We start from the raw sequence: 15,183 nt of genomic DNA on the forward strand, positions 1-15,183 counted from the left end.
ATACCAATTTTTTTAGGACGAAACTCCACTATACAATATCTACTAAGATTTTTAAAAATCTAACTGTTTTATATTGTCTACAGTCTTAGAAAAGAAAACCTGAAACGTTCTGATATACACAATGTACACGGAGCTTTCTTTGATAAACCCGATGAATCAAATACACTGATGAAGGAGTTTCACATAATACATGTACGACCATCCTGGTTTCCGGGAGCGATGCTTTGAACAAATATGAATTTATCTGCATGATAGATGTACATGTACATGAAAGCTTTGGAAATACTATCTGGCTTTGATTGAAAATTTTAGACACTTATCATATCTTCGTTGTCCTTATTATTTCTTCTCTTCTCTTACTTTTTTCTTTCTCTCAACCAATTTCATGCTTCGCCTTACTGGGCAGACTAAATATAGAACAAATGAGGAAACGGATTAGTTTGAGTTTCACAACTTGTTTCAGAATCCTATTGTAATACATTTCAACGTGTACAGCTTTGAAAATATTATCTGGTTGGATGGAAAATTTTAAACACCCATCAGATCCTCTTTATTCTTATTATCGTTCCTTCCCTTCTTTATTACACTGAGTTAAATTAATAAGTTACGATGTAGTAGGGACCCGCCTTAACTCGAAGAATCTATTTACCATCAAATTTCGGTTTACAGGCGAGCAAAACCCCTATGTATTGAAAGGACCGTGTCTTATACAATAATATCCCCACATACACTAAAAATCATGTTATGGTTTATCTATGATATATATGTTAAGATATTGGTCAATTTTTAGTGGTTTTTTTTTAATTCTAATTTTATTGACATGATACAGTAACATGGGTTTTATTTGACTGGTTTCAAATAAAACATAGCATTTGATCATCATGCCTTACTCCCACTCTTAGCTACCCCTACCCCTCATTAAGATCTTTATTCTCCAGTGTATAAAGGTCATTGATATAATTTGAATCCGTGTAGATCTACTCAGGAAAACAGATAGATGCTATGTCTGATAGAACGTAGAGCACTGATCTGTATTGTATATTGTCATGAAATCTGCATCTTTGGGTAGGAATCCTTAGTCGAAATTGGCTTCCTTTAGCGCTTATATCAGCGGAATCTGTTTTACTGGCCGATTTTTACATGGTATCATAAAATATTGAGGATATTGATCAGTTAATGGCTAGGATTAAAGTCTTAATCTTTCCCGAATTTGCCAACCAGCCAAATAAATTCTATGAATGAATAAAACGAGAGAGAGAGAGAGAGAGAGAGAGAGAGAGAGAGAGAGAGAGAGAGAGAGAGAGAGAGAGAGAGAGAGAGAGAGAGAGAGAGTAGTTTGATTGATGGTCAGAAACCAACTTCATACATATTAAGATTTCAGTTAAATTATATGAAAATTGCTTATTATCGATCTATTACTACTTGTTAATAATTTAATCCAAAATTGCATTGTGAAAAATGCAATAAATAGAATTAAATCAAACATTCAAATTCTGCGAAAGACTACATTGTAGGAACAAACTCAGGCCGAGTGTTTAAGAATAGTTGATAAGAATTCTCGATCAAAAAAAATGTTAAGATGCTGAAAGTCTGAAATATTACGTAAATGAAATCAACTCACTGATTATCTAGCCAATCAAACCTAAAATGTTGATTTGCGGCTGTACATAGCGTTATGCAGCCATGCAAAATTGCCTGTTTTATAGAAGTCGTTATCGATTTCATTTCTCGGCATTTGACTTTTACTCCAGCATTCATTATACAATAGGTACACATTCAATGAATTATTCAGCAAGCTTAACTAATATGAACCTAAGACCTATGCTTCAACAAGAAATGATACCCTATATTTCCTGTTATTACACATTTATATCGGTAATGCGTCTTGAATATTCTGTGGGCTTGACCTAAAATGACCAGTAGCTCTTTGTCCCGTGCTTTTGTCAGCTGCAGAAAGTTTACATTCTGTCTGTCTGATTCCACAATTAAAACGCCTGTCTATCTGTCTGCTTGATACAGGAATATCAATTTCCATTGTAAATCAAAAAAAAAATTCAAAATATTTTTTTTTTAAATGTGTCTTTCCAATATAATTGGGGATGCTTTTTTGAGATACGTATTAAAGTTTAGATCAAATATTTTGTCATTTTTACATGATTAAATATCTATATTGTAGACCTTTAGAAAAATTGATATTAGTTTCCTGGAATGTTTTGATATATTTGATAAATTAATATAAATCTACCAAATACACATAATTAATTCTCATGTATGTTGCTATTCAGATAAGCTATTCTCAAAATCAACAAACAGTCCAATTTAAAATGATGATTTAAAATACTCGTCACAATACGAACAAGTGTCTGTGTCAATTTAAAAGACACCACCACTTTTTGTCAGATCGATATGTTTTGTCTGTGAGGGCGGTAGAGCAGAGAGCTAACGGAATGCACTACTACGGGGTTCCCCGGCCGATCACTCTCTCGTAATCCAGCGACATTCACCGGGACCAATACAACGGTGCAGTTTAATTCATTCATAAAGGGACTGCCACGGTTGACTCATTCCTGTTTACGCAGAGCGTACGAAAATATGACTTGGACGAATTAATTTCAATCTGGCATATCAAAGGACATGTTGTGAAGCTGGGAGAGATAGGCCGCGGGCTGGGGAGTATCTACAGGTAAGTAGCCATGATTAACATCTGATCAATGTTCTGGAAGCTCCCTACTGTCATTTCTCTTCGTAAAACGTCTGTCTGTCCGGACCGCGATACAGAAATGCCGACATAGAGGTTTGCTATGTTTATTCATAGTGGGCGTTGCCAGAGACGCGGATTACTTCCATATATAGAAATGGCCGTACTCCAGATAATTGACGGTAATAAATTTTTACACCAAGTGTGTAAATTTGGACATTTGTTTATACTATCAATATCTACATGTTTTTGGACAGCCAAGTTTAGCCACGTGACTCCTGAAGCCAATCCTGGAACGCTTGATAAATTACTCCAGCAGTCCTGACATAATATATAGAAGAGCTGCAGGTAGAATCTGGTATCATTTGAAACTGTGTCTGGAAAGTTAAGGAGTCAGCGCTAGCTGGGAGGCTTATTACTGTGTTAGGTATATAAGATACGTTGCCCTCTCCGGTCGGTCTTTTTAATCTGTGCAACCAACCTTGCTGCATCCTATAGTAAGGAAGGCCTGCTTTCACTTTTGCCTCTTGTTTCACTTTGTAGGAAATAGTTCATCGACATGTCTCAGACGAGGGAAACGGTCACTGAGAAGAGGACAGTCATCAAGTCCTCTTCGGGGTCCTCTGGTGGTTTTGATAATAAACCTTCAATGGATCACATGGACGTCAACTTTAGGTCCAGCATCACCCCGCGCCGGAGCAACGTCATCCAGCGTAGCTCCACCGGTCCAGGGTTCCGCCAGAGTATGGGGGGTAGTAGCAGTGGGGGAACCTCGTATGTCAGGACGGTGGAATACGGCTATGGGTCCAAAATGGACTCTGGTTTGGGACCAGGGGGATACGAGAAGGTGTCCTCAACCGGAGTGTCCACGGTGAAAAATAGCCGAGAAAGGGAAAAGAAAGACATGCAGGAACTGAACGAGAGATTCGCAAACTACATTGAGAAGGTCCGGTTCTTGGAGGCCCAGAACCGTAAGTTAGCATCGGAACTGGAAACCCTGAGGGATAAATGGGGCCAGGAAACTAGTGCTGTGAAACAAATGTATGAGTCGGAATTAGCAGAGGCCCGGAAACTGATAGACGACCTGACCCGGGAAAAGACAAACCTGGAAATCAAGAACCAGAGTCTGCAAGAGCAGATGCAGGACATGCAAAGACAGTAAGTATATAAGTATAGACCTGGTAAATCAAGTAGAGCCATCTCAACCCCGTCAGAGGCCGGCGGGGGTCAACACTCTCATATCTTGTTGTTTGCACTATATTTCAAAACCATAAATCACTTTTGGGGTATGTAATTGAAATCAGCTGACGGATTCGTTTGTAGTGCTGTTTCTTGGAGTGTTTGACAGATATCTGTCTCCATTAATGCATTTATATCATGCTTTCCTAAATGTATCTGTCAAATTTTATTAGCGAGAAAATTTTATGAGAATGTTAAATTTTGATCAATTTTCATGAAGATCTAACATTTGCTGTTCATAGTTAAATACGAGTAGTGTAGTTTGATGACTTAAAGTAATGGGAGACCAGAAAGCGAAAGTGTAGCGTATGTCAACTAAATCTGAAGTAGTTCCTACAGCGAGGTTTCTTTCTTATGTTGCACAACAATACAAAGTAAATACCAGTTTCTATTCATCCGCTTACCAAGTCCCTGATCTACCGTTGGCCTGCATTATTCTTAACGATCTACCTGTGTCTAAATGACCAATAAATCAAATCCTTTGGGGGACCGGAGTTAGGAGGGGCGTGGGGCACCTGTTTTTACCTGGCGACCCAGAAATCGCTGTCTTTAAAAAATAAAATAAATAGGACAACAGTTTGATCTGATCCGAAACTTTCTGTATGATTAGAATTAAACAAACACACATTTAAAATGTAAATGAACCCCGACCCCGCATGTATGCTTGAAGAATTTGTATTGCTGTCAAACCGGTTATTTTGACGGTGAGTTAACATTACAGACTCGTTATAGAAAACGAGACGGAAAAACGAAATACACAGAGAGGGGATAAGCTAAAAGTAACAAAACATCCTACATGAATTTTGTCCATCGTTTAACCCTTTTCCCGTGGGGGACAGTTTCTTATGTAGTTATAAATGGGAGAGATCCTCAGCTATCATTTATCAAGGCGGACCCGGTACCGCGGTGTGAACTCAGATGTTCAACAGAGGTTAAGGGAAGGGCCTTGATCCAACTACTTCAAAGTCCATATATATGTACGAATAATTCAGGTGTTACTTAATAATCCCCGTACATCGTCACAGTCTGTTCACAAATCTTGCATGTTTAACACACTCAATTTACAAGTAAATCCTGTCAAGTTTTCTTTGGTTCTCTATAATTGCACAAGCTTTATTGTTATATTCTGGGGCGATTTAACATTTCAAAGCTCGGCTTCGTGTGTCACTTTAGGTAGGAATAAGTAAATAACAGATTTTTATTTCACTGTTAAAGTGTATAGAATGTTGACTTGGCCTTGGGGGTTAAAAAAGCGATTCAAATCGGATATTTCAATGAACATTGATTTAGAAGTATTTATGCAAAGCGTGTTATATAAACAATAACTAAATCCAGGATTCTTCAAGCGAAACTTTAGAGTAAATACTGAAACATTAACGTTAAAGTTAAAGTTATGATAGGGTAGTTTTTCAGAGCTTTAAGGAATTTTTGTAATTCTAATGTTCTATGAGTGTTTACTATTATGTAATGAAAAACCTTTTCACTGAACACAAAAAGCAAAACGTTTTGAAAAGGGAAAATGTATAAAATTATAATAATTTAAAATGAAAAAAAAATAGTTTGAGTTTTCCCATAGACTGATTTTATAATCTGCATTGCTATGCCTCAGTAATTTTGTGTAAAATCGCACAAAGTTAAACAAAGTGTGAATAATTTCTGGATTTGTCAGACTCCTTTAGATAGCATCGATCCCGTTAGAGAACAGCAACGATCGATGCCCAGAGCTACCGATCCGTGCGGGCAGGAATCCGAGGTGTTCCGAAACAGCACCTGTTGGCGATAAAATCTAGATAACGATGACAATGAGATTGTCAGCATTAGCATTAAATCTTGGCTTGAGGGTATAAATGACCTCTTCATTACCTATATAGTACTTAACTACTTACAATGTTAATTTTTATCGCATATATAATAAAGCCATAAGTCACCTTTACATCCGCTGCATCACAAAAACTATCAATATGATTATTCGTGAAATATTTAACAGGATAACAAAATGATATAGATATGGTTTCTTTTGTCTCGCAGACTGGATGATGCCAAGAAATACCGCAACCAAGACAGAGATACCATTGCCAGGCTGAACCAGCAGGTATCTGACCTCGAGGCGGAAGTGAACCTTCTCCGCCGAACCGTGGACTCCTTGGAGACGGACAGAAGCCGTGACCGTGAAAGGATCAAGAACTTGGAGGCCGAGGTCGATAGACTCAGACTGGTGAGTAATACAGAATTCGAAAAAAGGGGGAGGGGGTTATCGCTGAAGCTGGTTAAGGCCACCTGTTAAAATGGCGAATATTATCAATGATCTTATGTCAACCCTTGATTATAGTGAAAGGTCAAAGGGCACCCTGTAAAATTATGAAAATCGCCAAAGGTTATAGGGTACCACATCAAACGAATATGACTTAGGGGAAAATCTAAACTTATGGGAGAAAAGACAGAAAAATAGGGATAGTATTTGTCCTTGATTAGCTGAGTATCATAGCGCTATTGGTACATTGATGCACTAGACTGGAGTCCACATTCCCCACATCAACATCAATATTCATATTCAATGAGGACTAATATTGCTGTCTAATGACCATTTCCATTTAATTTCGATTAGGCTAATTACTATCACTAGAAGTGAAATACCCTAAAGTAAAGTATTTGTCTGGGTCTTATGCTTGGCATTGCATCGACGATACTCTCAAAGCATTGGAAATACTGGCTGGAGGATGTTCTCTGTGTAATTTGTAGATATGTTTTGACTTAATGTATTATTTATTAACATTTCACCTCGATGTCCATCTCTGGCAATTGTTTAACGATGCTGGAATAATCAGTTTGGCAATTCCCCACCCAGACTTATCGAACCGGGAGCCCGTGCCAAAATGGCTAAATAAGCATTATATAGGATAGCCTTCGCTCATCCAGACACTTTAACATGTAGACTATTATTGATGATGAACTTCAAAGCATTTTTATAGATACCGTAGATTTGGCAACTGAAGTATGAGTATAAGCGAAAACTGGTATATCACCAAAAAATATTATTAAAAAAATTTGATGTATCATGGCAGCTAAAATGTAAGGACAGTTATCCGATTCAAAACGTTTTATTTTACACTTCGTGCTGTATTGGTATCTGTTGATTGCAGTTTATTACATGTTTGAGCTTCGTCAGTTTCTAAACATTTCAGTGATGATTTGCTTGCACAGCATTTTCCGATTTATCAATTATTCTGAACAGCACAAATTCGCGTCAAGGAAATGAAGCAGCGACAGCATCATAATCATCCATTAGATTTCTGTAGTTGGTTTTCAGTGCGTTTTTGTATTGTAAAGTCGTCCACCCAAGTATTTGTGCTTGTGATCGAATCCCTCGATCGAAGCTCGAGCCGTTATTATGAAGCCCAAATACATGCAGCCTGTTGTTTCATAGAAATGGAAACTTGATCAGTATAAGGCGATGTCCTTTCATGCTCCACATAAGTCGCATGGGTCAGAAGGTCAAGTCTATTATCGCCGACATGTGAAGAAAATTTAATAACGGTTATTGATTCAAAATAAGACCTTGGTTATGGCTTAACTACAAACTTTATGGCAAAGGCTTTGCAGGCTGTATCATCTGTTTATATTTTATGTAAAACCCCTGTTAATGGAACCAAATATAGGAGGTTTATTTCACTTAACCAGTCGGGAATCAAAGTACAGTCTTATAAAATTCTTATTAGGCGATCCATTTCGACATTAAACAAGTTTAATTGCAATCCCAGAGCATAAAACATGTCTACCTTAACTGGAACTCTGTGAAGCCTCGTCAAGCTTAAATGGGTACTTTTATTAGTCTAGTCCAGTCTATAGGTAATTAGACTTTTAAACCATTTTGATTTTTCCAGGACTTGAACAACGAAACCCTTGCCCACCTCGACGCCGAAAACAGAAGACAGACCCTGGAGGAGGAGATTGAATTCCTGAAGAAGGTCCATGAACAGGTAAGCAGAAAAATGCTTAAATATGTAATACATATGTATAAGATCTACCTATTGAATATGTACATGTTTTTGTTATCATGGTTTTTGTCCATGTTTTTGTTTTAATTAAAAACAATGCAACATTATGAAAATGAAAACGCAAAATTAGGCTAAGCACAATGCATAATATGGTTTTAATGATAATGATATACCATCTTACATTAGATCGTTTATTAGTCGAGCTGTCAACTGGGAAATAAAAAGAAATCTTGCTTTACTTTTAGTTTACAGTGTAGGTGTGGGAAATACGATCCTAAAGCTACTAGTATTATATTCAGCGGAATGTGGCTGCTTATCACCATTTATAGCACATTAATGCAGGCATTAAAGTGTCGATAAGCACATTAGCATATCCTATTATCACAATGACGAATAACCATTATGATTGTCCTTACAGGAACTGAAGGAGTTAGCTGCCCTTGCCTACCGGGACACCACCGAAGAGAATCGGGAATTCTGGAAGTCGGAACTTTCTCAAGCCATCCGTGACATCCAGAAGGAGTATGACAACAAGGTGGACCAGATCCGAGGGGACATGGAGGGCTTCTACAACCTCAAGGTACGGCACAACCTCCGGCTGAATGAATATCGTCTGTTCTTTGTGAATTTGGGCATGCATGATTGATGTTTTGTTTTTCTCAGATCCAAGAATTCCGTACTGGGGCTACCAAACAGAACATGGAAGTTACCCACATAAAGGAGGAGAACAAGAAACTGATGAAACAGATCTCCGACCAAAAGGGAAGACTTGCCGATTTAGAAGCTAGAGTAAGTAACAGATAATGAAATCAAACACTAGCTCCACTGAAATTTATAAAATAAAATTGTCAAAGAAAGTTTGGGTATTTTCTCATTAGAACGCCTTATTAGAGAAACAATATCAAGATCTCCTCCGTGAATATGAAACAATTGAATCCGAGCACACGGTTGAGACAACAAGACTTAAGGAAGAGATCACCAGCCTAAGAGCCGAGATGGAAGGCATTCTACAAGAACTGCAGACCATCATGGACCACAAATTATCCCTGGAACTCGAGATTGCCGCTTACAGAAAACTACTGGAATCCGAAGAAAGCCGGTATGCTATATTGAGTATTAAAATTTAGTAAATTCATGATTTTAATTGTACTGGTTAAGTCCTTATCACTATGTTATCAGTAATACATTATGTTGACGATGTGGAGCAAGACCCTAACGTTTGTTATTTGTTTCTTTCTAATGCTGTCGTGCTGGTGGTGGTATGTGGCTACTTTACTTTTATCAAACAAATATTAGATATGTTCGTGGCATAGTTGCAAGCGTAGCTGCTCTACGCCATCCATCATGGCGAACCCAAAGAATGCAACCAAACAATTTCACTGAACCAGACGAGGAGCCCCAGGATTTCCCTGAACCTAAACCTGTCCCTGAACCCAAAATGGATATGGATGACGACAGAGCGGAACGAGACATAACCCCTGATGAAGACAACAAACCACTAGAGGAGGAAACCCCTGCAGTGGAAATCCCGCTGAATGAAGAGTCCGAACAACCACAAACAACTGAAAAGGTGGTGGAAAATACAGCCGACGATGGAAATCCGGAAGATGACAACGCCCAGAAAGAAGAACCGGTGGAAGGTGGAGACGATGCAGACACAGCTGGTGAAAATGAGGTGGAACAAGAAGGAGCTACAGAGATTACAGAGGCACAAAAAGAAGAAAGCAAAGAAGCAGATATTCAAAGTGAGGACAAAGACGAAACCAAAGAAACGGGTGATAAACAGAAAGACACAGATGAGAAAAAAGAAGCTGACCAGAAAGAAGACAACGTGGATGATAAGGACGCCGAAGGAAATGATGAGAAAGAAACTCCAGAGAGAGAGGTTGAGGACTCTGGTGTCGCTAATGATAAAGAGGGAAATGATAACCAGGATGATGGAGAAAAGGGTGAAGAGAAACCTGTAGAAGACTCAGGTGAGAAAGACATTCAGAATGATAAAACTGACACTGAAGAGATTGATAGTAAAGTAAGAGATGAGGAAGCAGAGGGCACACAAAAAGAATCTAAAGACCAAAGCCAGGACCAGGACGACGAGGTTAAAGAAGATGTAAAAGAAGATAAGACTAATGATGATGCTGATGTTAAAACTGACGATAACTTAGACGATAAGACTGATGATAAGGTTGAAGACAAGACAGATGATGAAAAGAAAGATTCACAAGACATTGAGCAAGAGAAAGAAACCCCTACAGTGAATGGGGATGCAAAAGAACCTGGGGATGACGACGAAGGTTCCATGCACTATATTGGATACACTTTGTTTTCCACAATCACCACTATGCATGCTTTAAGCAGGATGTGCTGTCACCTTTAATACTAATTTTTATTATTTATTTTTTTTCCTTTTAAACCATTCATGTGCTACTCATGATTCCATATTTGTCATACTAGGTATAACCCAATTTTGAGGCTTCGTACTGATGTAAATGACTCCATTGAAGTTCATGATAATGAGGTTAACCCGAGGGGAGGTAACTCGTGCACATCGCCACATAATATCATATCTACCCAGACGCATGCTTTGTCCTCCTCTGTGCAGCTTTTGATATTGTGTATCTGCTATTCATTATATTTTAAGTTTCAGACCTCACTGGGTTTAGCGACCACTCAATGTTGTAGATTCTTTACATGTTGTCTTCACCGTGTTGCTGTATTTTGTCGTTGTTATATCAACCAGCTTTTTATTCAATGCACACAGGGTGGGACTTAGAGGCTTTGTTGAACAGACCACAAGTTCCCAGACTCGGGGTGGCGCGCACTTGTCCGAAATGATCCAAGGCTATGAGCAGAAGGGTGGTGCGTATCCCAGACTACAGAGACCATTAACACTCTTACTAATACGGGTGCGGCAGTAGAAATCAAATACATTCACTGAATGTCATTTTCATTTTAGTTTCTTTATAGGTTTGGGAATGGTGTTAATTGATAAAGATGTCTCATACTATCACAATTATTCTTCGACGTGCCATCGTAACTAAATTGGAGATAGGTGATAGGTGGAGCATGCTACATATATAATTAAGTTTTCTATTCTGCAATATTTTAAAATTATTTGTAACCTTTACACATAAATGTACTTTTATATATTCAATTGCATCGCTATTTGTATCATACCGGCATTTAGTCATATATTTCTATAAACCTTATAAATGTATACATGTATAAACTTTTAAAAGAAAGTGTATCAACGTATATTATGTACATTGCATGCATCTTCAAATTTAAAATCGATTTAAAAACATAATGAATCGGATTTTTTCATAATACATGTATTTCAATCCTGTATAATGCCAATCTCTTAGAATCGCACCAAACCATGAAGATGATGAGAGGGGAGGTCTCAGCTAAGACAACCTTCCAGAGAACAGCTAACGGACCACTGACCATCTCTGAAGTCTGTCCAGAGGGAAAATACATCAGCATAGAGAACACCACCAGTGGAGCCAACCGTAGGGTAAGGGCAACAGTAAAAACAAGATGCTTCAACAAAAATGTCTGTGATCAATTTCTCTGATTTATAACTACATGTATCACTTACTACTTCGAACAGGAAGTTAACATGGATGGATGGAAGCTGAAGAGAACGGTTGATGGCAAGAGAGATTACATCTACATGTTTAGAAACTTTACTCTTAAACCCGGCAAAGTTGTCAAGGTAAGGGAAAATTAACCAATTAATAATATAAGTATACTCTGTTTTTGGTCATTTTAGATCTAAATTTAGATAACCATTCATTAATTAAGGTGGTATGAGACATCTCCATGTTATGACGTATTATTTATCGAAATAAACAATAAATCAAGTATAATTCTATAAATACTAGTAGTTTCTTTCCCAAACTCGTCATTTAACAGCTTAGGTTAGAGGGTTCACTACGGATCTGTAAGTCATGAGTTCGAATCCCAGGAAGACTTTTGAAATGTTTAAATTTCCAAATAATTTTTAAATCTTAACGTACTTTTTGGTTAAATATTGTAAAATCTGAAAATTCTAAACCGGTAAAAGTATTATGACTTAAAATATACTTTGATCCACATTGATAACGACATGTATCCCATACCACCTTAAGCAGTGGCTTTAAACCTTTGTATTTTGCACATTGTTCTGTTTTTGGTTATTGTATTAAGATGACAATCATTATACTTGTGTATTACTCCACTTGTCCTGACGCCCTTTATCTGTTTATTGTAGATCTACTCCCGTGGCTCGGCTGCTGACGCCAGTGTTAACGACTTGGTATACAGGGACGATGACTCATGGGGCGTAGGATCCCAGGTCACCACTGTCCTTCTGAACGAGAGCGGCGAGGTAAGCCCAGTAATTAAACCATCATACTTACTGAACAAATTCACTCTGTTCTAGAAGTCAGTTAAGAGGGCTTATAACCTTTAGACAAGGATCTCCGAAAATATTAAGAGGAAAATATACAAGCTTTATTACTGAAATATTTCGATTTGTTCTCTAAATAATATGGTTTATCGCTAAAACTCATACGCATGTACTAAGTTTTTAAGGTTGGTATGATAGGTTAATTATTGACCATCCAGCTTCCTATTGAACATCTGTTTCTTTAATGTTTTTTTTATTTTTCCTGACCTTTTTAATAGGTTAAAGGAGTAAGTGCAAGATTATGAAATAAGCCGTTTTGTATTTTTCAGGAGAAGGCAACACACACACAGAAGACACTTTACAACTAAATGAATTACAGAACGTTAGAGAACTACTGCAATGCTGCAACAGGCTTACTGCTTTGTGAATTAAGAATGTGGACAATGTTTTTTTAATCTTCCATACTACATGTACTTAATTATATGATAATATGTCGACGCTTTTTGTGTTTTTATATCAGTGGTTGTGATTGTAGTGTATTTTTAGTTTGTCTTCCATGGACAAAAAACCTCATTGTATATGCCAGCCCTTTTAAAGATAATTTTCTATAGTTTTTTTTGAGACCAGTGACTGCCATGTTTATTTATGATGTTAAATTATTACTCAAACTTTATGTTTACTTTTTGTACGCTGACTGTGTCTTTCCAATGTATTGGTTTCCTAGCGTTTTGTAATTAGCTAACGCTTCTCCTCTTTCGAACTTTGGAGGGACATGCGCAGTTAAAGACTTGCATGACCTTCTCCGCTACTGTTTATATTAAACATGATCTTTGTCATTTCTTTGTGCCACTGCTTGTGAGATAAATGTAAAATGATAGAACACGAATATACTTAGGTCTTGCTGCCTGTTACTTGCCGACATCTTTAGTAATAAATTTCTAAGACAAATGAATTGTGTCATGTTTTTGTATGTACAAGGTTTATGTTAAGGTTGATCTCTTATTATTAAAAAAAAAGAATCATACAACGGAATTATTTAAGAAAATGAAGAATTCTTTCAATTTCATTTAATTGTTTATTTATTACTTCCCAAGTCCATCTCGACAGAAATTGGAGGAACTGAAAACATCTACTACCAATATATTCGAAATTTCAAAACCCAAGGAGACGCTTAGATTTAAACTTATCCTAGGCTTTATGTGTAAATGGGTGCTTTAGAATGATTTAATTGGACGTTTTCTGTAAAATTTGAAATTACTTGAGTTTGTAGTTTTTGATAAAAAAAATCTGTTCAATACTATACATGACCTATCAATAGTAATATGCCATTTGGTTAACAATACTTGAAAACGGGTTAGTCTACTAGTCTATAGTATTTAAAAGTCTTTTCCGGAAGGGTGATTTAAAATCTAATTTTTCGATATTTATGTCCTCAACAGTTAGTTTGAGCATATGTAATTTTTGACCAACATTTGAATGTTAAAAACAGATTATAAGCAATATATAAAAATATGAATTTAGGAACAGTATAGTCTTGATTTTGTTTATAAATAATGCACTGAAAATTTCGTTTACTTGATAATATTTATTTCAGTGCCGAGTACGATAAACGGTTTTATTTAGAGGGCCGATGGTCGCGGCCATTTTAGACTACCATATTTGCGTCCTTAAAAAGAAGAGATCTATATAAAGATGTAGAAAAATATTAAAATATTGAAGCCAAAATATATGAATGTTTTCTATACTTGATAATAGTATACAAGAATAGCTAAAAAATCATGTATAAAAATTTAAGGTAGATCTGATCGCTTCTTTGTTAACCAGTCAACCTTCTTAGCTTAACAAAAACAAGGCCTAGAGTTTTGTTTACAAAAGATAGAATCCGAACTCTTTATCTTAAATGTTACTGACCAATGAAATTTAAATTCTGGTCAAGTTAAACATTCAAGATATTAACAAAATGGAATTTGATCCACTCTGCTCCTCTACAAAGGAACAGAGGGGCAGAGTGGATCGAAAGCCCTTGGCTAGCGAAGATGGGGCTAACAATCTTTCGTGTTTAAAGGTCATAAAATAACTATGGATGTCTGTATTACAATCAAATGTTACATGTACTCAAAAGCTATACAATTACCGATACTTCGCTATTATGTATCCTGGAGCTACAGTTCCATCCAAACAAAAAACTGTCTATTTGTTGCGCACAAAAAGTTGCGCACGGTTTTGGTCTTATTAAACTAATATAGGAATATATTCTGTAAATATTTCTATGTTAAAAAAAATTTCTTAGATATTTTACTACTGATTCACCATTTTACTTGCCTCAAAAATTTTGAGTACAAATTGTGTCTAAATCTCTTTCAGGACTGTCTTATGGTAAGAATACCCTTAAAAAAAAAATTTGTGGTACAATAAAAGCAGTATTCATTATAAAGATTGAAGATTGTTGTAAAAAATTCAGTGAAGTTTATCATATATTATTATTGCCAAAGCAATAGGATTTCTTGTAAGTTGGACCCCGCGCACTCGTATTAAAAAAACCCTGTACAAATATTAAATATTATTATTAGCTTCCCGTATCCAGGAAACTCTGCGTTGTTTTCTGTTCTATTCTGCTTTATTTTTCGTTTTAATTTATAAATCGGAAACAAGTAGAAAAAATATAAATTATGTACCGCCTAAAAATTTTGCCTACAGAAAAAAAATAGTATTTAATCGCTCGCCATCTCGTACCTTTTTTTTTCATTAGATGTCCGACGAACAAGAAATTATATTGGTGTGGCCTATTGTTATAATGCAAATATAGTGTCACATTACTATTTTCCACTTATCTGAAATAAAATTATAAGCACAACTGC

General features: G+C 36.6%; 1 protein-coding gene across 2 annotated transcripts; it reads left to right on the forward strand.

Moving 5' to 3' along the window:
• The first annotated feature begins 2,439 nt into the window (after window positions 1-2,439).
• On the forward strand, window positions 2,440-13,277 carry LOC128155576 (70 kDa neurofilament protein-like). Of its 2 annotated transcripts, XM_052817348.1 has the most exons (13): window positions 2,440-2,683; window positions 2,956-3,125; window positions 3,242-3,856; window positions 5,966-6,152; window positions 7,819-7,914; window positions 8,351-8,512; window positions 8,596-8,721; window positions 8,811-9,031; window positions 9,229-10,226; window positions 11,298-11,449; window positions 11,546-11,650; window positions 12,188-12,304; window positions 12,655-13,277. In XM_052817348.1, exons 3-13 carry the CDS (start codon window positions 3,258-3,260, stop codon window positions 12,691-12,693), a joined length of 2,802 nt encoding a protein of 933 aa, XP_052673308.1. In that variant the 5' UTR covers window positions 2,440-2,683; window positions 2,956-3,125; window positions 3,242-3,257; the 3' UTR covers window positions 12,694-13,277. The 2 variants fall into 2 exon arrangements, with proteins under 2 accessions (XP_052673308.1, XP_052673309.1); XM_052817349.1 differs by lacking the exon at window positions 2,956-3,125.
• Window positions 13,278-15,183: the final 1,906 nt, after the last annotated feature.

Source organism: Crassostrea angulata, chromosome 7, assembly GCF_025612915.1.
Source record: "Crassostrea angulata isolate pt1a10 chromosome 7, ASM2561291v2, whole genome shotgun sequence".
Lineage (NCBI taxonomy): Eukaryota > Metazoa > Mollusca > Bivalvia > Ostreida > Ostreidae > Magallana > Magallana angulata.